General features: G+C 34.6%; 3 protein-coding genes across 3 annotated transcripts; all 3 read left to right on the top strand.

The window, feature by feature from the left end:
• Positions 1-265: 265 nt before the first annotated feature.
• Positions 266-786, top strand: LOC123915577 (mitochondrial import receptor subunit TOM7-1). Its single transcript, XM_045966743.1, has one exon. The coding sequence runs from the start codon at positions 347-349 to the stop codon at positions 563-565; it is 219 nt and encodes a 72-aa protein (XP_045822699.1). The 5' UTR covers positions 266-346; the 3' UTR covers positions 566-786.
• An 8,456-nt stretch (positions 787-9,242) lies between these two features.
• Positions 9,243-15,556, top strand: LOC123915578 (auxin response factor 19-like). The gene is made up of 13 exons (XM_045966744.1): positions 9,243-9,967; positions 10,213-10,311; positions 10,405-10,461; positions 10,563-10,718; positions 10,806-10,890; positions 10,974-11,064; positions 11,220-11,384; positions 11,516-11,638; positions 11,932-12,007; positions 12,151-12,289; positions 12,384-14,218; positions 14,356-14,546; positions 15,000-15,556. The coding sequence occupies exons 1-13, from the start codon at positions 9,785-9,787 to the stop codon at positions 15,133-15,135; spliced, it is 3,336 nt and encodes a 1,111-aa protein (XP_045822700.1). The 5' UTR covers positions 9,243-9,784; the 3' UTR covers positions 15,136-15,556.
• A 511-nt stretch (positions 15,557-16,067) lies between these two features.
• LOC123915579 (DExH-box ATP-dependent RNA helicase DExH10) lies at positions 16,068-24,274 on the top strand. The gene is made up of 16 exons (XM_045966745.1): positions 16,068-17,277; positions 18,529-18,843; positions 18,935-19,039; positions 19,139-19,207; positions 19,480-19,647; positions 19,735-19,806; positions 19,904-20,020; positions 20,328-20,507; positions 20,623-20,781; positions 21,187-21,276; positions 21,373-21,465; positions 21,810-21,963; positions 22,066-22,214; positions 22,291-22,386; positions 22,948-23,040; positions 23,575-24,274. Exons 1-16 carry the CDS (start codon positions 16,294-16,296, stop codon positions 23,683-23,685), a joined length of 2,955 nt encoding a protein of 984 aa, XP_045822701.1. The 5' UTR covers positions 16,068-16,293; the 3' UTR covers positions 23,686-24,274.
• Positions 24,275-24,422: the final 148 nt, after the last annotated feature.

Consider the following 24,422-nt stretch of genomic DNA (forward strand, 5'->3'; position numbering starts at 1 on the left):
CACATTACCCCACTTTCTTGATAAATAATTTTTGGTAAAAAAATAAAACAATCATCTTACCAACAAAAAAGACACCAATTAATTAATAAAATCAAGCCAGCTTTTTATTTTGTTGTAGTTTTTTTTTTTTTTTTTTGGATTAAACGACAGTATATATATGTCGTATGCAGCAAAGTTGAGCATTCAATCTAATCGAGCCACGTAGCCTAAACGACATGGGCCTTTGAGAAAAAAAAAAAAAAAAACTTAAACGACACGGCCATCACTATAATTAGGGTTTAAGCTTTACCAATCGAATCCTATTTCAGATCAAACCAATTTCACAGAGAAAAAAAAGCGAATAACAATGGCTTCTAGGGTTTCTCTGAGGGCGAAGGGGAAGAACTCAAAGGGTTCCAAAGGAGCTGAAGATCGTTCAGTGATTGATTCCGTTAAGGAATGGACAACATGGGGAATGAAAAAAACAAAGGTGATCGCTCATTACGGTTTCATTCCTTTGATTATCATCATCGGTATGAATTCTGAACCCAAACCAACACTTTCTCAGCTTCTCAGCCCCGTCTGATTGCTCTTCGAATTTTCACCTGCTTATTTGATGTGATGAGATGTCATGGAATTAGGGTTTGTTAAATGTAGTTTGTTTGATTTTGGATAGTTTATGAAGACTTATTAATTAATAGAATAATTACAATATTCAAATGTTGTGTATGAGATTTGATTTTATGTACTTGTTGTTTATGCTTGGTTGAGCAGGTGGAAAGTGATTTTGTTCTTATGCTTCTTTAATTCGTTTGTTGAGATTGTTCTGTCTTTTAGGGTATTTAGTTTTGTGACTGTGACTTAATGTTTAATATTGATAGTTTTTCTTAGAGGAAAACACAATTTTGATGCATATTCAATTATTATTACTACAATTTGATGATGATTTTGTTTCAAATAAAAAACTCGATGAATATATTTTGATGTTCTGATACTAAAAAATTTATGTTTGGAGAACCAATTTAGTTTCACCTATCTTTTGAGACCAAAATAAGGAATGAGCTACTTCAATATTTTGGGTTTAAGTAAGGTTGTTAAAGGATGGAAGATTGTGTTACTTGTGATAGATAGTTGTTGGTAGGCACACTAATATGGTGCGGATCGTTCTGTGTTTTGTGTAATTTAAGAATCGAATGCGCTTTTGGGGTGGAAACATAACATGTGTTTTGTTCCATACTTGGTGCATTTGTAAGTAAGTATATATGCAATTCAACATATGTGCATTGGCTCAGTTACTTATAATAGTTCTCATTCACTTTGTATTCATAGTTTAATTTACCATAGAATATAGATATACAGCTAATGTTAGAGTCTTGTGATAGTTAGGCTGCCAGTGGTCACTGGTCAAAGTTTAGTGTATTTTTTCCCCTTGTTGTACAAGGGCTCTATTCCTAGGACTAGGAGGTTAAATACCTGTTTAAGTGCCTATACAAAGTGAGCGACCATTTGACCAAAGGCCTCATTGTAGTCTAATGCTTTGTGGCTAGCAGGCCTGGTGTGTTTTGTTTGAGTTAGGAATGGACCAAATTCCCTCTAGAATGCTTACTTCGGTAGTTGTATTTATGCTAGGTTGGGATGTTTATATTTTTGCTGTTTTGGTGGTTGCTCTTGGGTAAGTTTTAGGCCATAAGAGCATTTTTGGAAATTGTTTCTTATTGGGTATAGTACCTCTTGTACTGCTCCCCGTTGTGGGTTTAGTATACAAGTATACTTTTGCTGTTCAAAAAAGTCTAATGCTTTGCGTGTCTGCTTCTTCACCCCTCTATACTGGCGGTCATCCGAGCCATATAGGTTTAATTTTATTGGACCCATACCAGGAGTTAACATACTTACATGCTAAGCAATTTAAAAGACAATATCTTCTCTATATAATTGAGGCCTTGATGGCAAGAGTTATAGTCAGAGGGGATCCTATCATAGAGTTATAGTCAGAGGGATCCTATCACAGTCATTGCTCATAAACTATATCTTGTTCCTAGATTACTTGTCCCTGTACATTATCTAACATAACACCAACTGAGGTTGGTCTCCAGAAAAGTATAAATATGGTCAGCTATATGGGCTCTCAGTGAAAGTATTAAGTCATCTGTTTAACCCCTATATAAATATAGTACTAAATGCACTAATCGGTATAAGCTTAAACCTAGATAATTCAAACAAAAATAGCCTGAATTTCCTCCTTCTCATCAGTTCTTGACTGAGAACTGGCTACTGATTCTTTGGATTTACATTTGAAATTCAAATCAGAAACTGTGAAAAATATTACGAACCATAGATTGTGTTTTTCTTGGAAAAGACATTATTAAAACAGTCTTAAAACAGTCTTTTGATGGCATTGCTTGTTTTTTTTCTGTGAAGATTGTTGAGAGTTGGTTATGGTAGCTATAAAGCCTTTTAAATTTGCAATCGTAAGATTTCTTCAGTGGAATGCAAATTTTTATGTAGTCTATATTTGATTTGAGGTGCAAGGTTGGATATACATCTTCGATTTGATTTTTTTTCCCTCTTCAAGTTTGTGTAAAAACCTTTCCGAACATTATTTGCCTTTCATTGCAAAACAAGTTAAATATGTCACATGTATGTGTATATTCCTTCACATACATTTCTTTTATTATAACCACTTGATTGTGCTCAAGTGATTAACAAGTTTGAGTTAAAGATGAGTTGTTCTTGATAATTCAAATTTGAATCTAAACTGGGACGATGTTCATAATTTATTTAGTTTCCGGCCAAAGAATCTAAACTGGAACGATGTTATTCATGATTTATTTATTTTCTGATCAAACTTTGGATTATTAGTGACCTATTCCTTTGGATACTGGAGGGTTAAATACACACATAATTGTATATTTCGTCCATCATTCTCTACTTTTGGTAAGATATTTAGAAGTTAGGTGGGTGTTCGTAGCTTTGAGACCCGTGAAAGGTTGGAGCTGCCGTGTTCACTAATTGTACAAATCTACAATTAAGAGACAATTAAGTTGTGATTGTAAACGGTTGTTTATTTGGACTTGAACACGTGCATGGTTAAAGATCAGACTAAAAACAAAGTATGATTGAAGATTGTTCTAAATTGGGTTTAATTAAAATTTATAAATCACTTCAGTTCAATTATTATTATATTTTCTATAAAACTTGAGCCCAAATATACTTTTTTTTTTTGGGAGACCAATTCTACCTGTATAATCGAATACTACTAGTACTATAGTCAACATAGCAAAGAGGAAAAAGAAAGAGTTTGATTTTCAAAGTAGATTCTTGTTCGTATGGGAAGAAGGTTTTTTTTTTTTTTTTCATTTTTTTAATGCAATACAACGTTTGCATTTTGATAATTATGAATATACCTTTCTAATGAATAAATTCTTCACGTTGTTTCACTTGCGGGTGGCGAAGGGTGAGATGTTAGGAAGGTTATGGGAATATTCCGCTTCATCAAAAGTCATTGTTTTTTGTAATAATTGTTGCAACACCTATTATAGCGGGTGAGGCGAACAATTTTGGGGTATCGTTGTATCAATGTATCACAATAATTTTGTCCTAAGATTCTTACATTCAATGTTATGGTTTACCATTGAATGGAAATGATTTTCAACTTATTTGAAACTGACCGACACAAGGCTCCACATTTTCTTTTTATTATGGACAGTTTTATAAGCAGAGAACCTGGACAATAAAAAGCACAAAAATATCTCTTAACAGTTAAACACTGTTTGAATACTTGAAAAGGAACTTAGGAACCTATTAGTGCTACTAAAATGTGGTCATCGTCTAAGTCACGTAATCACTAAATATATGGCCACTATTGTTTGATTAACAAAAGTCAAAATAACTATTGTTTGATTATGAAATTCATGAGCAAATTCAGCTTCTGTTTTTTTTCTTCTCTATTTCACAAAAACAAATTAGGTGAAATAAATAGTTAGGTATAGGTGTGTGATCCATGGCCAACAATTAGAGGTGGGAACAGGCCAGGCCGGCCTACATGGCCTTAAGGCCTAGCCTACATAGGCTCAGGCCAGGCCAGCCTATTTCTTTAAATAGAGCAGGTAAATGCTTTTTTATAAGCCTATTTAGCTAAAAAGGTCAAGCCGCAGGCCATTAAAAAAGCCTTTGAGGCCTACTAGGCCGGCCTATTTAAGTTAACATGAATAATATTTTTATTACGATTATTATTTATATATTAAAATTTATACTTTGATTAAATTATAAATCTATTAACTTTTTAAGTAATTTAAGTTTATTAATCTACATTAGTTTTTAACATATATAAATATATTATTATAAACTAGAATTGAAATATGATGACATATATAGTCAAATTCTCTAAAATATCAAATGGAACATTATTTTATTAGTTCATAAGTATATTTCAAAATAAATATAATTATTTATTTAAATATGTTCATATGAAATAGGCTTTTAAACAGGCTAACAGGCCACATCAGACTTTCAAAAGGCCAGGCTCAGGCATAGAATTTAAGCCTATGATAGGCCACAGGCCAGGCTCAGACCTTCGATTTTTTGACAGGCCAGGCTCAGGCTTGGCAAAGCCTAGCTCGGCCTAGCCTATTCCCACCTCTAACAATGTCTTTTTCTTTTATTTGTTTTTTTACCTGTTTTTCTATCAAAAGTAATCATATTTGAGGTATTTAAGTGGATTGAGGAGAACAGATGATATAAATTTGTAATTATAATATTGTAGTAAAAAGACAAGTCTTGAGGTTCGAGCCCCACTAGTGTCTTTGAAATTGAAAGGAGGTGGATGTAAATACTATTTGTAAGTGTTTTTTGAGTCCTAAGATCATCTTCAATAGTGTAGTACCTATTAGGTATTCATGATACTTATTAGGTATTACCATTGGAGCAATACACATTTGAGTACTTAATAGGTACTCGTTCTACAATAAGCATGAGTACCTATTTTCTTTTTGTGTGTCCAATTTATAAAGATGTATAAGTATTGGTGAGAAGTGTTAATGGTATAACATATTTAGAACTTTTTAAGAGATGTTGGGTTGGAGGGATTAAGTACTTATTATGTACTATTATTAAAAAATTATAAATGAGTGATATGTACTCGTGGGCTCCAGTTAAGTACTCAAAAATGAGTATTTTCATTGTGGAATGTGGATACTCTAAGGTCTTCTCTGCTTTGAACTGAAACATCATCAACTCACCCTAAATTTATTTTATCAAAAATAAAATTAAAATCTCTTTACCATAACTTCAATATATAATTGACGTGACAAGGATCAAGTGTGGCTTAAATTAAACCGATTATAAAACTACATAGATTAAAATAGATTAATCTAACCAAAAATATATTGTAATGCTTATTTGTCTAAAGTATAGTTCTGTGACTTCTTTTGAAAAAAAAAATGTAACATTGCTCACGAATTCTGTGGCTCATTGGTGCTTATAATAAAATAGCTGAGTATGCACATGCCATTGCCAGAAACATTACTATAGAGTATTATATTTGTAGTAATAAACATCATTTTAGAGTCACTTTCTGTGACAATAATTGAATGGATCAATCGTTCTACTTCAAGGAGCTGGCCTAGCCTGTCTCAATGGAAGGTAGAACAAATAAAAATAGCATATATTATTTTTGATCCACCATGTGCTTTGTCTTGTCTTTAATGCAATTTCGTCCTCTCTATTCCTATAAGATATCATCGAACCAACACTTCTATGTTGCTCATTGTAAATTGTGTGGTCTTTCTTGTTCTTGTTGTCCCATGCCATCAACACAAACTTGTCCACATCTACGTCAAAATGTTTTTATATTTAAATCAATACAAATAAACATCGATTCTAAAAATTGAAAACTACTCAATATCGAATATTATTGTATGTTTTTAGGTATTCTTTCATGAAAAAAATTTAAATCGGATCAAATTTAAAGTTTATTTTTGAAAATTAAACCAAACCGAAGAAAATTGCATGCACATATTTTTTTTTTGAAAGCGGGTACAAGTAATTGCACATAAATTCTGATAATTTTTTTAGTTGATGTTACATTAATCTAGTATTATTTATTGATTTTAGTTTTTTTCAATAATATTTATCAATTTTTTTATTTATTGTTTCATACTATGTTTCAAACATAATATTATCATTGTTCTGTAAAAAAAAATGCTATTACATTACTACTATTATTACCATCGCTTTGTCATATTTGGATGGCATGACATTCTTATTCTCTTTCGAATAAGCATTGGGCAGTGTATATTCTTTACATTGATTCTAAAGTTTTTTGTTGTTGGTGTTATTGTCAAAGACTAGATAGATATATCGTTGAGATATCCTCAGCCAAAAGCCAAAGGTTAATTAATATCAATGTAAAGAGGTTTGTCTAAGTGGTTGACATATCTCAATTGAACATAAAAAATTTAATTATTCAAAACTTAAATTTGTTTTGTTGATGTTGTGAAATTTTACATAATTTTATTTATTTATTATATGATAAGATTGTCATCTAATACCTTTGTGTTGTGAGATCATGTGGATGCAAAGACCGATTTCAAATTCAATATGACCGGTGAATAAGTCCAATAGAACGTGAATAAAGTAGACAGTATATGCAAAGACTAATGCAAAGGCAATGCATGCATGGTACGTATTGCACATTTGATTTTTCTTTTTCCTTGGTTTTCACAGTATCTGACCCATTGAACTGTTTAATCTGATTTGAGTGTCAGTTATGTCATCAAGTACTTTCAGCCCCCTCCTGATTGCAGTTACAGAGACTCAACTGTGGTACTCCCTATCAAGTTCATCGTTAATCATCATTGAACCAATTAACGATTGGTCATTTGAAATTAGTTTAAAACAATTTATTAGTATTGTCCAAAAAAAAAAAAAATAGTACGATCTATAACAATATGCATATTAATTTTCTTTTAAACATCCCACAACTTAACAACTTTGTATATAAAGTATATTAATGATAACTAAATTAACCATATTATTATAGAGTTGTATTAGTTTGTGAGACTCACATGACATACACATACAATCTCTTATAGTCTTGGTTGCTTGCTTACTGAATTAGATGAATTAGCTTTCAACATAAAATCAAATGCAAAGAAGATAAACAACTTAGTTTTACAATCTCTTATAGTTTTACCGTTGACCATAATTTCAATTTCTTTTCTCCTTTTTTGATGGAAACAAATGAGTTGGTTAACAGTACTATCAACTTTAAGAAGATTATAAACAGAAAAGGAAAGACAATGATGGAACATAAGAATAAATAGGACCCCGGCATAGACAGCAATTGTCCAGGAATAAATGAATTTTGGCAATGAAAATAAACTGTTAGATTGTTTAAAATTTAAATTAGTGTTCGTTAAAGTAGTTCAGTTGATAATGATCACTGCGGATATTATTGTAGATGTTAGTAATTTCGGATTCAAGCATCAAATTCGACTTGAAATGAGGATAAGTTCTATTTTTCCATATTTATAATGTGAGTCTCGTCATTAGACTACTAAAAAAATTGCTTAGTTTGATTTACCAACAAATAAAAACTGAATAATACAACTCTAATTGTATTACTTTAAAATTTGTTGCGGGATCAGACAAAGTAGTGGATAAGAGATCGGACAAAAACAAAATTTTGTCTATTTTTCGTGTAAACTAAATTTTTATGTGTGTGCTAATAATTGTAAAAATTAATCTTTTAAATTGGAGAAGACCAAAATGGACGACAAAGCTCTCTGTCAATGAATACTTTCTTTTGAATAAATTTTTGTCTCATTTAATATTCGTAAATAACTCTCTGTCTCAATCGAGCCTGTTAGATCAATAGAGAAGTCAGACACTCAATAGACTTAAAGGCTATCTCAATTACAAACTATCCAAAATATCAAAATAAATGAAACAAGAAAAATTATAATATAAACATACTGATATTTATTTTCAATTTGATAAATAATCTCTCACTCTCTCTTTTATCGTATCTCTTTCTTACATGTCTCTTTTCGTGGTATTACTATTTTATTGGTATGAAATTTATACCGCCTTTTAGTAGCAAGTAATCTCAATCGGATAATTTATGGGGCATGCAATGTGAGCTCTTCTTTCTTAACAAAAATTTCTCCATACAGAGGTGCCAATGAAAACATATGATCACTTACTTAATAAATTCAAATCTTTCTTACCACTTAGATCAATTTATTGTTACAGTCTATTTCCTGTCTGTCATCTATCACCTACTACGATAATTATACTTAGAGAGAAATAAAACTTTATGAAAGGGAGAAAAAAAAAGTATGGGGTGATTTATATTTCCAAAGGAAAATGTTTGGAACATTTTATTATTTAAAATGTGTTCAATACAATAATGTATTTTAACCATAATTGGAAACTAACTTGTTATAACTAAATCACGAACAACTTTATTCGCTTGTCTGAAATATACTTGATACTAAAGTGTTCATGATAAATCATAAAATTTTGTAGCATCGTATGTTTGAAAAGAACATATGTAAACAATAAATTTTGAGTCCAACTCAAAATTAATGGCACCAAAAGCCTCTCCCATGTGAATTGCTCATGTAGGCGACCACCACTTGTTTTGGCCAACATAAAATGTACATCTTCATCTCTCGCATATGACTTCTTCCTCATGCTAACACTGGGCACTACACGAGCAGCATTTCAACCTTGTAACTTATCAATTGAGCGTTAAAAAATATATCTATTTAGTTTGGTAACACTGTTTTAGACTTTATTGTTATGTTTTTCAAAATACTCCAAATAATGTTAGTGAGCAAGGCTACATTTTGATGCATTGACAACCGTATAATTTTAAAAATGACAACAATAATAATATTGCTTTCAAATTCAAAGTCAGCCACAATGTACACAAAATTGAAAAAAAAATGAGTCCCTCTCCATATGTCGGGGCATTTCACTTCTTTTTTATTGAGTCAGTCTCGTGTGGAAATGTAATTCCCACAAATACGCTATAAATAAATTTTAATTTTCGAGAGAGGTTATATATTTCATATGAGTTGTCATTCACTATGGACTATAAGCAAACTAGTGTCAATACATTATACACTATTTAACGAGTAGTCTTCTTTATTATCTACACGCCAAAAAACATGTCTTCCGTGATTGATGCAAATGAACAAATATTTATTCCACACCAACTATGACTCTGTATAATATATGCGATATTCTCATGAACTAAATCCAAACATATTTTTGAGTAGTAATTTTTTTTTATTTATTTATTTTTTTTTTTTTTTTTATAAACTAAAGAAACTTGGTTTGAAGCAAAAAAATTGGGACCCATGATTGAAATGGGTGTGTTGGTTGGGGTATGAAATGATATATTTGAACCATTTGGCTTTTTGGTTTATTGTAGTTAAAACAAAACAAAGAAAAAAGAAAAAAGAAAAGAAACTAAAATTAGTCAACGCCGGTGTTCCAAGTTCCAACAATGTGAATAGAAGCAACAAGAACATAAAGCTGTCTCTAAACTCATAACTCGATCTTTAAGAACAACAATCAACATTCAACAACAAAGAATGTCAAAAGTTTTTTGAGTCTTAAAGATAGAAAGAGAAAGAGAGAGGAACAAACACTTACTCTACTGTAGTTGTTTGTTTTGTTCTGTTTCATTTTGTTGGAAGCTCTTCGCCGTCGACCACCGGATTTCACTATTTTCCGGCCAAACTCGCCACCGTCACCCGATACATGAATCTCTGATATTCAACAACAGATTACAATGACTACTGCAGAAGAAGGTACCTCCGCCGCCGTCGCCGTCGCCGCAGCTCCGGAAGGTGGTGGAGGAGGAGAGAAGAACGGCATAAACAGTGAGCTATGGCAAGCTTGTGCTGGTCCTCTTGTCAATCTTCCTTTAGCTGGAACTCATGTTGTTTACTTTCCTCAAGGCCACAGCGAACAAGTAACACAACAACCTTTTCTGTTATCAATGTCTTGTCTTTTTTTGTTTCAGCTTATTTCCTTAAGCTCTCCTCCGCTATAGCTTATGAAAACAATTTGACTTTGTTTTATGTTTTGATAAGAAATAGTAGTAGTTTATACATAAGTACTTATATGTTATAAGTGCTTAATTAAGTTGTTTATCCAAAATTTACCATGTTAAAATTATAGTAATAATTTGTAGCTTTCATGGATTTTTGTTTTCAGGTTGCAGCATCTTTGAAGAAAGATGGGGATGTGCAAGTACCAAACTATTCCAATCTTCCTTCCAAGTTACCGTGTATTCTTCACAGTCTTACCTTGCATGTAAGCTGAATTTTTCTTTTTAATTGTTGTCTATCTTATTACTAGAGTTTTCTTTGTTGAAATTTTGTTCCTTTGTTGTGGTTATCTTTCCAGGCAGATCCAGATACAGATGAAGTATATGCCCGTATGACACTTCAACCGGTGCCTTCTGTAAGCACTGTAAACAAAGGCTGGAACAGTTCTTATTTATTAGTTCCTATAAATTTGGAAAGTTTCTAAATTCAACTGATTTGTTGACGTTATGTTTGCAGTTTGACATGGATGCCTTATTAAGATCAGATATTACTCTCAAGTCCAACAAGACACAACCCGAGTTTTTCTGTAAACAACTGACAGCAAGTGATACGAGTACTCATGGAGGTTTCTCTGTACCTCGCCGTGCTGCAGAGAAGATTTTCCCCCCTCTTGTATGCTAATTTTTAATTTTTATTCCCTTTTCAATTCCTCGATTATAACTTTCTTCAGAATTTAATCTGGTTACTGTTTCGATATAGGATTTCTCTGCGCAACCTCCTGCTCAAGAACTTGTGGCAAGGGATTTGCATGGTAACGTTTGGAAGTTCCGCCATATATATCGTGGTATGTTTACATTCATCTAGCTATAAGTTTGAAATTGTTTTAGTACTATCAGAAACTTGTGCTTATCCACGTTTTCCTGCCAGGACAACCAAAACGTCACTTGCTTACAACTGGATGGAGTCTATTTATCAGTGGAAAGAAGCTTTTAGCTGGAGACTCGGTTTTATTTATACGGTAAGAGTCATATTCGATATCTTTTCTTCTGTTGGTGTTTGTGGTTTACAAAGCTATATTTCAATATGTTGATGCTCTGCGGTTAAACTATATCGTTCTGGCTCAACTCATTTACGCTAGTAACTTAAAGTCTTACTATATTTGCTTCTTGGCAGAGATGAAAAACAGCAGTTGCTTTTGGGTATCAGACGAGCAAACAGGCAACCGACCAATCTATCATCCTCAGTACTATCAAGCGATAGTATGCACATTGGAATTCTGGCTGCAGCAGCTCATGCTTCTGCAAACAATAGTCCCTTCACTGTGTTTTATAATCCTAGGTCAATATCGGTCACTGACTTTATTCTGATAGTATTAATACACAATTTCTTCGATTGCAAGTTCTGTTGCCATATGAATTTGTATCCTCAGTTCTAAAGTTTATAAGCTTACATCCTTCTTTTATGTGCAGGGCCAGTCCCTCAGAGTTTGTTATTCCATTGGCCAAGTACTACAGGGCAGTATACAGCCACCAAATATCGCCTGGGATGCGCTTTCGAATGATGTTTGAAACAGAAGACTCGGGAACAAGAAGGTGCTTCACTTTATGACCATGTATCATAAGAGTAGTTTTGTGAAAAATGCTAAGTTGAAAATTAGTCATGAAGAGAATTTCGGTGGTTGAATGTTATAACCGGAGAGATGTAAATAGCTTAGCTTGCAAGTTAGTTGTTGACTGAAACAATACATCATTTCTCAATTTAGTTTACACAGAAATAACATTTTATCAAGTAGTATTATTATTTATTACGATAGATGATTGTTTGTGAATTTATATTTAACTTAGAAATAATTTTGATATGGAATATTACATTCATTTTATTGCAGATATATGGGTACCGTTACAGGTGTCAGTGATCTGGATCCCGTGAACTGGAAAAACTCTCAGTGGCGTAATTTGCAGGTACAGTTTGTGTCATCTTTTAGCAATTCAATGAGGTAAATTTATCATCAAAAGTATATGAACTCTGAATCACTTGTACTTGGAAAAAGAAGTTTCTTCAACTTCAAGCAGTTTTTGTAAGTTATACATAAATAAATGTTCAGGTTGGTTGGGATGAATCCACTGCTGGAGAAAGGCGAAGTAGGGTCTCAATATGGGAAATCGAACCCGTTACTGCTCCATTTTTCATCTGTCCGCCTCCATTCATCAGATCAAAGAGACCAAGACTACCTGGAATGCCTGGTAAATAACTGTTTAATACACACCTTTTAGTTGCAAAGTGATGTCGGATTTCTCTTTGTAGAAACCTCTCTTTAATTATTTTTTATTTTTGCAGATGACGAGCTATTTAATGTCAGTAACCTTTTCAAAAGTTCAATGCCTTGGCTTGGTGATGATATGAGTATGAAGGATCCTCAGGCTTTCCCTGGCATGAGCTTAGCTCAATGGATGAGCTTACAGCAAAATCCCACTCTGGCTAGCTCATTGCAACAAAATCACGTGCCTTCCATGTCTGGATCTGTTCTACACAATCTTCCTGGAGCTGATATTGCTCATCAATTGGGATTCTCCACTCAACAAATCTCTCAACCAAACAATGTAGCTTTCAATGCTCCAGGGATACTTCAGACTCCCCAACAACTCGATCACCTTCAGAAGCTATCATCATCCACATCTAGCGGATTGGGAACAGTCATGCAGCCAGAGCAACATCATTCTAGACAGAACTTGGTAAATCAAACTTTACCACAAAGTCAAGTTCAGACTCATGTTCTTAATCCACAGAATGTCGTCCAAACGAACAATATACTTCAATCACAACAACAATCTGCTCAAAACCATCAACTCCATAGAAGCCTTTCTCAGAACCCTCTTCATCAGCAGCTTCAACAGACTATAATCGGTCAGAACCAACAGCAAAATATGATCAGATCAGCTATGCCAGATCATATTAATCAACAGTTACCTATGTCGGATAATCAAATTCGGATTCAGTTGTTACAGAAGCTTCAACAGCAACAACAAACATTCTTTGCTCAGCAATCTGCATTGCAGCAGCCTGCTCAACTTATTCAAAACCAAGAGCAGCAGAGGCAACTTTTAGATGTAACACACAACTCTAGGACATTAACTCCCAATCAAGTGTTTGAAATTCCTCCTACACTTCAAAACTCACTGCCTGGGACTAATTCCATGATCCATCAGATGACAGATCATAGTAGCCAAAACAATGTTCAGTTCTCTCATCCATCTAAGCAACCAAAACTTCAACATCAACCACAACAAATGCAACCTGACTCGGTTTCTAAAATGTCTAGTCATGTTGGACTTCCTCCTGCAACTACAACTAATCATTTATCTGCTTCTGGTAGCAGTACACGGACTGCAGCAACTGGAACAGGTCCATCGGTAGTTATTGATGATGTTCCATCTTGTTCCACTTCACCTTCCACAAATAACTGTGCCAATGTGCTTCCTCCAATGACAACATCCCACATCCTTATGAGCACAATAGGGGATGACGCGGCTCAGTCTTCTGCGACGATCTTGAGTCAAAATGCCTTAGAGACCATGCCATCTAGTGCAAATGTGGTAAAATTTGTACCTCCAAGATATGAAGCTAAGCCTTCTTTAAATCACAATCAAGGGAATTTTTACCCTCAGACTGGCTTGAACAGCGGTGCTGTCCAGACAGATTGTTTGGATACGTCGTCTTCTACAACTTCAGCTGGCCTTTCTCAGAGCGATACACGCTTTCATCAGAATGACAACCTGTTATCTTACAATCCACAATCGATGTTTTGTAGAGACAACATTCAAAATATGGAAGTTCAGGCTGATGCTAGGTCCAATATTGCATATGGCAACAGCATGAATGGGCAAATGAGAATGCCACCGAATCTAGACTCTACGGTAACCAAAGGCACAACAAGGTCGGGCAAGGATTTGTCAAATAATTTCTCTTCCTCAGGCTTGCTTGGTGACTATGAAAATAACAATGATGCTCAGCCTGAACTTTCATCTTCATTGGTTTCACAAACATTTGGAGTCCCTGATATGACCTTTAATTCAATTGATTCCACCATAAATGATAGTAGTTTCTTGAATAGTGGTCCATGGGCTCCACCGCCGCCGCCACATCAATTTCAACGGATTAGAACATATACCAAGGTTTATTACTATTACTATTGCTGTTGTTTTAACAACAAACACATCTTAGTGATGGACATGCAATTCTTGACTAGTATCTTCTTGATTAGTATGTTTGTAGCTATTTTGTTGTAAAGTTAGCTTTTTGTATTTTTTAGGTATATAAACGTGGAGCTGTAGGAAGATCCATAGACATAACCAGATATTCAGGTTACGAGGAGCTCAAACATGATCTGGCTCGTAGGTTTGGTATTGAGGGACAGCTGGAGGATCGACAAAGGATAGGTTGGAAACTTGTTTATGTGGATCATGAAAATGATGTTCTGCTAGTGGGAGATGACCCTTGGGAGTAAGTCCAACTGCTTTTTTTCTCATCAGATTTACCATTTGTTCACGTGCATACTCCTCACATGCAGGACAATAATGTTTCTGATCAAAATCATTTTGTCTCCTTAGTGCCCTACCTTATGGATGGATTATTTCCAGAGTTGATGTATCTTCTCTTTCCTTAGGAAAAGGAAGACAAATGAAGTTTTCCCATATGTCTGTGTATTGTCTAATTTCACTGTGAGTTTCCAACGAAGGTTGGTCTAGTTGGTAAGGATTCAACTTATATCCCACACGGACCTGAGTTCGAATCCCGTCTGCCAATGTGTGGACCTTGTTGGTGTCGTTCCTGAATTGGAGTATGTAGTGGACTAGTGGTTGCATGTGTTAGAATTAGACTACTTAAAATCCATATTGTTTTTTATTAGTTAATTAGTTAATTTGTCATGTTAATTGTTTCTTATTGATATTTCAGGGAGTTTGTTAACTGCGTCCGCTGTATTAAAATACTCTCTCCTCAAGAAGTTCAACAAATGAGCATAGATGGAGATTTTGGCAACGGTGGCCTTCCAAAACAGGCTTGTAGCAGCTCTGATGGCGGGAATACTTAAATGGAGTCCAGGAATTCGCTAACTATTCTTCGGTGTTGGTAACTTAATTTATTCTTAGGAGACATAGATTATTGTTGTTGTAAAGGTATTTATGACGCCTTTGTGGGGGGTTCTACGGACATTTCTATCCTTGCTTCTGCTGCACTGGCCAATATGAAGAACTGAAACATATAGTGGCGAAGCTAGAATGATGTTTCTAAGCAATGCATATTATGTTGTTGTAAAGTTGGAAGAAAAGTTCTGTTAGTATAGTTGAAATTGAAATATAACAGCTTAGTTCAGTGTATCTATCTGCCTTTGTGGGGAATTCTTGTCTCTTGATGTATGAATTGAAAGGTGGGGTCTTTTGGTTGGGACTTTTGTAACCATGGCCAGACAGCTACATTGTCACCATTGAAAAAAAAGTTTCAGTCTTCCACTAGTCCATATGATTTTTGTTTTTTTAATGTTGTTGATAAATCTACTAATACTAATGCCATATGACTTATGTATGGTCAAATAAATATAAAAATATCAATTATATAAAAAAAAATGAGGTGATGTGACAAATTTTTAAATTTTTTAAATTCAACTTCCTTTTAAATTTTTATGATCAAATTTACACGTTATATACTATCAAATCGGCCAATCCAGACATAGCTCGTCCGAAAGGGTGAATATGGTAAGTGGTAAAGTTGGAAGCCTATGAGCATGTAAGGGTGAACAATTTTCATTCATTTAATTTCATGATGTCATTCCATTTCCATTCATTCAATTCAATTCAAAAATAAAGTTTGATTGTTGCTCTTCGCCCCCTAAAATAATCATAATCCCCCTCATGTCCCCCATCTATCAGAAGATATCTTTCGATAGTACAAATTTTACCAGAAAATTTCTTTCAGTAGTGTGTTTTCTAGTATGAGCAATTCAGGAGTCGAAGAGCAAACCATCGTAAAGTAAAAAAAAATTAAAAAAAATCAAGTTTTGGGCCTTTGAGGCCCACCAAAGAAGTTCCAACGCAAAAACGCCAACAGTAAAATAAAAGTTGCGCAGCTAAGAAGAGAAAATTAAACAAGCACAAAAACACCGAGAATTAGGGTTTAAGCCTCAAAATCAAATCCAACTCCAATTTGCGCTCAAACCAAAAATTTGTATCATCTTTCACCTTCGAAGCACTAAATGGATCAAGAAGAACCAACAACACTCGGAAAACGAAGTGAACCGGAACCGGAAGCGGAACCGGAAGCCAATACCGCCGGCGGCGACACTTCTTCAAAACCAAAAAAATGCCGCAGTGCAGAACGCACTTGCGTTCACGAAGTAGCAGTACCAAACAGTTACATCTCAACGAAAGACGAATCACTTCATGGAACACTTTCCAATCCTCTCCACAATGGTACCATGGCAAAAACCTACCCATTCACTCTCGATCCATTTCAACAAGTATCAATCGCGTGTCTCGAACGAAACGAATCGGTATTAGTTTCAGCTCATACTTCCGCTGGAAAAACTGCGATTGCTGAATACGCAGTTGCAATGTCGTTTAGAGATAAACAGAGAGTTATCTATACTTCACCGCTTAAAGCTCTTAGTAATCAGAAATACAGAGAGCTCAGTCAAGAATTCAAAGACGTAGGGTTGATGACCGGTGATGTTACATTATCTCCGAATGCGACGTGTCTTGTTATGACAACGGAGATTCTTAGAGGAATGTTGTATCGTGGTTCTGAAGTTTTGAAAGAAGTTGCTTGGGTTATATTTGATGAAATTCATTACATGAAGGATCGTGAAAGAGGTGTTGTTTGGGAAGAAAGTATAATTTTTTTACCACCTGCTATTAAAATGGTGTTTCTTTCGGCTACTATGTCCAATGCTACTGAATTTGCTGAGTGGATTTGTAATATACATAAACAACCTTGTCATGTTGTTTATACTGATTTTCGACCTACGCCTTTGCAGCATTATGTTTTTCCCATTGGTGGGAGTGGATTGTATTTGGTTGTTGATGAGCATGAACAGTTTAGAGAGGATAATTTTGTGAAGCTGCAGGATACTTTTATTAAGCAGAAGCTTAGTGAGGGGAGCAAGGGTGGTAAAACTAATGGGAGAGGTGGGAGAGGTGGTTCTGCTTCTGGTGGTTCTGATATATACAAAATTGTTAAGGTCAGTTACTTTTGCCTTTCCTTGTGTCGTTAGTCATTGAACCATAGTTAATTTTATGTGGAACTGATTGTGTTTTTTTGGTAATTTTATTATTATTTATTGTGGCGATGTAAAACCGGCTTATTGAATATTATATTGTGAGAAGCTTCGGGACTTCTGTTTGTCAGATTCTTAAGATAATGATTTCATCTGCACTGGCTTTTATTGAAATATAGAATTTTAGGAAAATTAAGTAATGTAAACATATCGGTACATTATATGCTTATTGTCTATAGGGAATCAAGCATTATTAAGGGTTTTAAAAAACAGTCCTTTACCGAGAAAATGGCCGTGACAAAATGGTATAGGAAGCTGCTGTTACTTTTTCCCTCGTTTTTGGAGTGAAAAAATAAAAATACGGCCGTGTTAAAATGCTAATAGACAAGTGATTTCTGTTTATTTCAATTGAAATGGTAAAAATCCCACCTTTAGTACAAACCTAAACATAAATTACATTGTGTTATCTCCTTTTAACTCTTTCCCTAGTTCAGAACTTCATATCTATCTCTAATTTAAGTTATTATACATATATGATTGTACAAATAATTTTAATAAGATTTCTACGATGCTGTGAATAATTCTCACCGCGACGACCGCAATCCGCAATGCAACACCCGTAACAGCCAAAATCGCAAAATCGTCAACGAGACCTTGACCGCTATTTAAAACCTTTACTAGGAAAATCTAAAGCTTCCTGTTAGCTCAAGTCTTTTTATTGGACACCCTGGTTAGTAAAATAATTAATACCAATCACGGGTTACAGATGGGGCCATGGATATTTCCCCCGATGTGTGTGCAAGCTCAGAATGTGTTCCTTACCTTTTCTGTTAGTGTTCTGTCACTGCTGCTTCATGGAACTCATTGCTCTGTTTGGAAAATGTGTTGCAAGTCCCTAAACCAGTTTCGCTTGTTTTTTAAGAAGTAAAGAAGCCAAAGCTTTGATGCAACATGCAATGTTTGACATACTTTGGTGCATTTTAGAGGGATTTAATTCTTGCAATTTTGAGGATATCAACAGATAAGCAGTTGCGTTTGGATATGATTATTGATTGGACATATAGCTATGAATGTGAAAAGCTCATGCATTTTTAAAAGAGTGTCCTTTGCACATATGTTGATGAATTGGGTCGTTTTATTACACCGATGATGTTTTAATCCCCATACTATATTATATTGCTCTTTATTTTAGTTGATATATTTCTTGATTTTCAGATGATCATGGAAAAGAAATTCCAACCTGTTATCATCTTTAGCTTCAGTAGGAGAGAGTGTGAGCAGCATGCAATGTCGATGTCTAAGCTTGACTTCAATACCCAAGAGGAAAAGGATACAGTGGAACATGTATTTCGGAATGCAGTGCTCTGTTTGAATGAAGAAGACCGGAGCTTACCTGCTATCGAGCTGATGTTGCCACTTCTTCAGCGAGGGATTGCTGTCCATCATTCTGGGCTTCTTCCTGTCATCAAAGAATTGGTTGAGCTTCTTTTCCAGGAAGGTCTTGTAAAGGCTCTCTTTGCTACTGAGACAGTAAGATTTTCTTAAGCTTCTGTTTTTTTAAAAAAAAATTCTTTCTTGATAATATATTTTTGGAAGGATTCTTAGATTCACTTTTCTACAGTTTGCAATGGGTTTAAATATGCCGGCAAAAACTGTTGTATTTACTGCTGTTAAGAAGTGGGATGGTGATAGTCACCGTTATATTGGATCTGGTGAATATATACAGGTGAGCAATGGTTTTTGTTTCAGGTGTTGGTGGTTGAAGAATTATACATTCTATTGAGGTATTGCATTTTACTTACTATTAATTATATCCTACCTCTAGATGAGTGGAAGAGCTGGGCGTCGTGGTAAAGATGACCGTGGGATTTGTATCGTAATGATTGATGAGCAGGTGAGTGTTTTTCTAGTCATTTTTTTACATTTTTTTCTATTTTCTAACTAAGTTATGATACTTCGGCCAAGTACCAAACACATTCTACACAGAAAATAATCATCTTTACTTTGACTGTAAGACTGTAAGTTAGATGCTTTTATATTGTGTTCATATTCTATTCTTAGTTAATATTGGTATGTCAAAGTCTCTTGTTTGACTTTGGACAGGAAACTAAAACTAGTTGGATTTTGCAATTATGAACTAAATCATTATCTGATTATTTGGCACAGATGGAAATGAATAACCTCAAAGACATGGTTCTGGGTAAACCTGCTCCTTTACTTAGTACATTCAGGCTTAGCTACTACTCAATTTTAAATTTGATGAGCCGTGCAGAAGGGCAGTTCACTGCCGAACACGTGATAAGAAATTCATTTCATCAATTTCAATATGAAAAGGTTTGTATGCAACCTTTTCCTTCAAAACCTTATTTGTGTTTGGTGCACTGTGATGTTTAACTTGCTGAATTGTTGCCCATATTCAAGGCCTTACCTGATATGGGAAATAGGGTGTCTATGCTGGAACAGGAAGTAGCCTTGCTTGATGCTGCAGGGGAGGTAATCTTTGTTCCTGGGCCATCTGTTTTGTTAATTATATTTCCTGTGTGATTTTGATATTCGATTTAATATTTGCTATTATTCATTATTTGTGTAGGCCGAAGTATCTGAATATCATAAGCTGAAATTGGATTTAGCTCAGCTTGAGAAAAAGATGATGTCACAAATAATAAGACCTGAAATGATTCTTTATTTTCTTGTCCCTGGTCGATTGGTAAGTGATCGTTATTGTCGGTGCGGAAGTGAGTTTGGGTTTTTTTTTTGCTTCTCTAATTAATCCCTGAGCATCAGCATTTAAATGTGCTTATGATATCATAAATTCATCTATATGTCTGTGTTTGTGTGTGTGTATGCATGCATGAAATTTTAAAAAAAAATTGTACTGTATTAAATGTCAATTATTTCCTACCATTGTCTGTGCACAATTGTTCATTTCTAGTTTTTGGTTCTTCTGTGTTTAATTTTTCTTCTGTTTCTTCTATCAAACATCACTGAAATAAATGGTCGTCTTAATCTTGCAGATTAAAGTAAGAGAAGGCGGGACAGATTGGGGCTGGGGTGTTGTAGTCAATGTTGTTAAGAAACCTGTTGGTGGTTATATAGTTGACACTTTGCTTCATTGTTCACCTGGTTCAAACGATAACAGTATACGGCCAAAACCATGTCCACCTCGCCCTGGAGAAAAAGGTGAAATGCATGTGGTAAGCTGCTATTTTGACTTTCATGCTACTTTTTCACTGCTCTGTTGTGTTACTCACATCACTTTACATATCCAAAAGACTGTTACGTTTCCTTGACTTCTTCCTTTTGCAATAGGTGCCTGTTCAATTACCATTAATCGCTGCCCTCAGTAAACTAAGGATATATGTACCTCCTGATCTCCGGCCCTTGGAAGCTCGGCAAAGTATACTCCTTGCTGTTCAGGAACTAGGCAATCGTTTTCCTCAAGGTCTTCCAAAGCTTAACCCTGTAAAGGTAAAATTTTCCATACTCAGCTATCATAAATTGTGGTATGTTCTTCACTTTTTCCATCAGAATTAAAGGGTGACTGTTCTAGGCTATTTAATGTTTCACATGATAGTGGACACATAATTTTTATGTAAACTATATGTCAAAATCTGTAGCAAATTTATTGGTCTCCAACATTGCATCGTCTCAATATGTGGAAATATTTTATTATTTGCATTCCATAGTCAAAACCTTGAACATATTTTTTCCTCTTCATCAATGTTAATCTTATAACTTCTCTATCTCATTGTCTTACTTTTTAGCGAGGAAGAATAATTTAGCACATGCTCACAGCTGAGTTTTAGTGATCTTTAACAGAGTCACACTATTGTTTATGTATTATTCTTTAAATTTAGAAAAATAAATTTCCAGGACATGGATGTACGAGATTCGGAGATAGTTGAGCTTGTCAATCAAATAGAGGAACTTGAGAAAAAGTTGTTTGATCATCCTATGCACAAGGTTTGCTAAAATGAATCTGATCCATATTCTGTATGTATAAATGTGATGTTCCTAGTCTTTGGTTTGAATGTTTCACAACACTTTGCTGTAAGTTAGATTCAAAATGTGGATCAAATCAAGTGCTTTGAGAGGAAAGCTGAAGCGAACCATGAAATTCAACAACTGAAGGCAAAAATGCGGGACTCCCAGGTATTAACTTTTCCGAGGCTTCATTATTTGTTACATTTAATTATTAATCTGGAATACAAGTTGGAGTTTGGAATACAACTTGGCTCCCAGGTACTGAATGGGAGCCAAGACAATGTGTGCTATGCATTATATATATGCCTGTGACCAAATGTGAATAATTAGCAACTTGATAGTTGGTGGGAGGTTCATTTGATATTTTTATCCATGACAAATGTTGAGTGTACTATGATTGAATGTGGACAATGGATAACTGAGCTCCTTAATTTATTTTCTGAACTGATGTATGATTCCTTGGTTGTTTTGATGGACTTAATAGTTATTGGGAAAAATTATCTATGTTTCAGCTGCAAAAATTTCGAGATGAACTTAAAAATCGCTCTCGGGTCTTAAAGAAGCTTGGCCATATTGATGCTGATAGTGTAGTTCAAGTGAAAGGAAGGGCAGCCTGCTTGATTGACACAGGCGATGAACTCCTTGTCACCGAATTAATGTTCAATGGTGAATTAATATGCATTTGTTCATTGTTTTTCCTGTATAGTTTGCAGTTGGTTACATATTCTTATTTTATTTTATTTTAATTCATTTTCCCTTGCCCATTAGGAACTTTTAATGATCTTGACCATCATCAAATTGCTGCCCTTGCAAGTTGTTTTATACCAGTAGAAAAATCAACTGAGCAGATACAGCTGAGATCAGAGCTTGCGAGACCTCTACAACAGCTTCAAGACAGTGCAAGAAGGATAGCAGAGGTGTACTATCATTTAACTTAATGTTCCTTGTGAATTTGTGAATTAAATTATAAATGAGATTACACTCTGGTTACAGATACAACATGAATGCAAATTGGAGGTAAATGTGGATGAGTATGTCGAATCAACAGTAAGGCCTTTCTTGATGGATGTAATATACTCTTGGTCAAAGGTTCGTAATATCATATTTTTTACTTGAATGCCTTCTCTACTTTAGTGAAGTTTCTATTACTGGATAAGTTTTTATTCACATTCCTGAATAAGTTTCTAGAATAAAGTTTCTATTACACATGTATGGATTGACTAGTTCAAAACTCTAAATTGTTGTCTAGATTGCTATTTGAACTTGAGAAACCTCTGGAATAATTTAGTAGTACATGGTTTGCTTGTTAGCTGTTTGGATTGGAAGTCAGGGATTGTAGTTTGTTATATTGTTGCTTTAGTCAAAGGAAAATAAAACACAGAAGGAAATTCCAAACACGGGCATGGGGTTAATTCGTTGTGAGAGCCGTGCAACTTCACTTTATTGATTCCTGGAAGATTACTGGATCAAATGGTTTTATTTCCATTTTATATTTTCCCCCCTATCTAATTCTTGTGATTTTTCTTTATACTTTCTATTACACATTGCATTCTAAGACACATAGTCATTCAGGAGAAAAGAGGAGTGGTTAATGTACTGGTTTGTAAGTTTATATTAACCTATTGGTTTTGTTTCTTATTTTTCTCCTAGGGATCAACTTTTGCTGATGTTACTCAAATGACTGATATCTTTGAGGGGAGTATCATTAGGGCTGCTAGAAGGCTCGATGAGTTTTTGAATCAGGTAAACCACATGGTTTCATTTTCGATGGTTGATTTGCCCTGTACTTTCACGTTGCAAAATGCAAATACACCCTTCTATGAATAAAAGTGGAAACGAGTAGTAAACATTGTTGATTTGTAGTAAAATTTAGGTATTCAGATAAAACGTTAATAGAAATCATAGATTTGAATACCTTTGATAATCTGAACTATATAAGTATTACTGCATTTGATTTAGTTTAGTATTGCAGTTACATTACTGGCTATAGCTGACAACTGTAACTGAATGTACTGAACAGAGTTAGTTGTAAACTTAAGCTATCGAGTAATTTCCAAATTAGGAAGTGTATGGGGTTAAAATAGCAGTTGTTTACTTGTGCTTCAGAAGTTATCTTTCCCATTGGAAAATTCTTCCATTTTCCTTTCATGTTAAAAGTTATCTCTATAACACTTTTTCAGTCTAATTAATTGTCTGGAAACCAAATGGAAATAATTCAGTTGACATGATGAGTTCTTAAAGTTGTGGTATGTGACGATTGTCTTTGTCTCTATCCAGTTGCGTGCTGCGGCTGATGCAGTTGGAGAAGCCGACTTGGAGAAGAAATTTGCAGCAGCAAGTGAAAGCCTTCGACGTGGTATTATTTTTGCAAATTCTCTGTATCTGTGACTTGTTCACCTGCAGACCCTTCGCTACATTCTTGATTACTCTGGCTGGCGGGCAGCTGCTACCTTCACATCCCACCTGTCTTGGTGCGCTGAATTCCTTCTCAAATTTTCTCTTGTAAATACTTTTTGTTCAATTTAAATCCTCCTAGTATAGGAGTTGTTGTACACTATAGAGTGATAGATGGCCTAGTGGTTGTATGACCATTGGGTCCATTAATTAATTCAGACTGGTAGCATATTTCTCTTGTACTCGTCTAACTTCAGAACCCTGTGTCTGCATTGGGGCATGGGGGCTGGGGAGTGGGATAGCAAAGAAATTACTGTAAGGTTGTCATTAGTATGCAGATGATTCATTCTCGTCTGTAAACATTTCAAAACAAATTTTGATTGACATTTATTTTAGTGATCTTTTGAATAATTGGTTTTGGTTGAACTGAAAATAATGGGATGCTCGTGGGAACTAGAGGTATGGCAAAGATTCGCATTATGAATACTGAGTATATGGGCACATATACACTATAGTATTGGTACAAGTACTTTAATATACATAATTATTTACATGTATAATGAAATTTGTTAGATATTTTGAATTCAGGATTTCCTTTTACTATATTTTTGTTTTTTTAAATGTGAAGCTCCTACTCAATCGAAGGAAGCTATTAGATACGAATAAGTGTTGGAACACACCTTAAGTTCCTTGTTAAAAAAAAATTATCCGGTCCAATTCTACCTATTTTT

The sequence above is a fragment of the Trifolium pratense genome, linkage group LG3, assembly GCF_020283565.1.
Source record: "Trifolium pratense cultivar HEN17-A07 linkage group LG3, ARS_RC_1.1, whole genome shotgun sequence".
Taxonomy (NCBI): Eukaryota; Viridiplantae; Streptophyta; class Magnoliopsida; order Fabales; family Fabaceae; genus Trifolium; species Trifolium pratense.

What these genes read in the sequence shown, in the direction of transcription:
- LOC123915577 (XM_045966743.1), top strand. Translation starts at nt 347, where the DNA reads ATGGCTTCTAGGGTTTCTCTGAGGGCGAAGGGGAAGAACTCAAAGGGT.
- LOC123915578 (XM_045966744.1), top strand. Translation starts at nt 9,785, where the DNA reads ATGACTACTGCAGAAGAAGGTACCTCCGCCGCCGTCGCCGTCGCCGCA. An exon ending in GTTCCGCCATATATATCGTG is followed by an intron (nt 10,891 to 10,973) that starts GTATGTTTACAT and finishes TTTTCCTGCCAG; the next exon opens with GACAACCAAAACGTCACTTG. An exon ending in CTCAGTGGCGTAATTTGCAG is followed by an intron (nt 12,008 to 12,150) that starts GTACAGTTTGTG and finishes ATAAATGTTCAG; the next exon opens with GTTGGTTGGGATGAATCCAC.
- LOC123915579 (XM_045966745.1), top strand. Translation starts at nt 16,294, where the DNA reads ATGGATCAAGAAGAACCAACAACACTCGGAAAACGAAGTGAACCGGAA. An exon ending in TGCTTGATGCTGCAGGGGAG is followed by an intron (nt 19,807 to 19,903) that starts GTAATCTTTGTT and finishes TTATTTGTGTAG; the next exon opens with GCCGAAGTATCTGAATATCA. An exon ending in AAAAAGGTGAAATGCATGTG is followed by an intron (nt 20,508 to 20,622) that starts GTAAGCTGCTAT and finishes CTTTTGCAATAG; the next exon opens with GTGCCTGTTCAATTACCATT.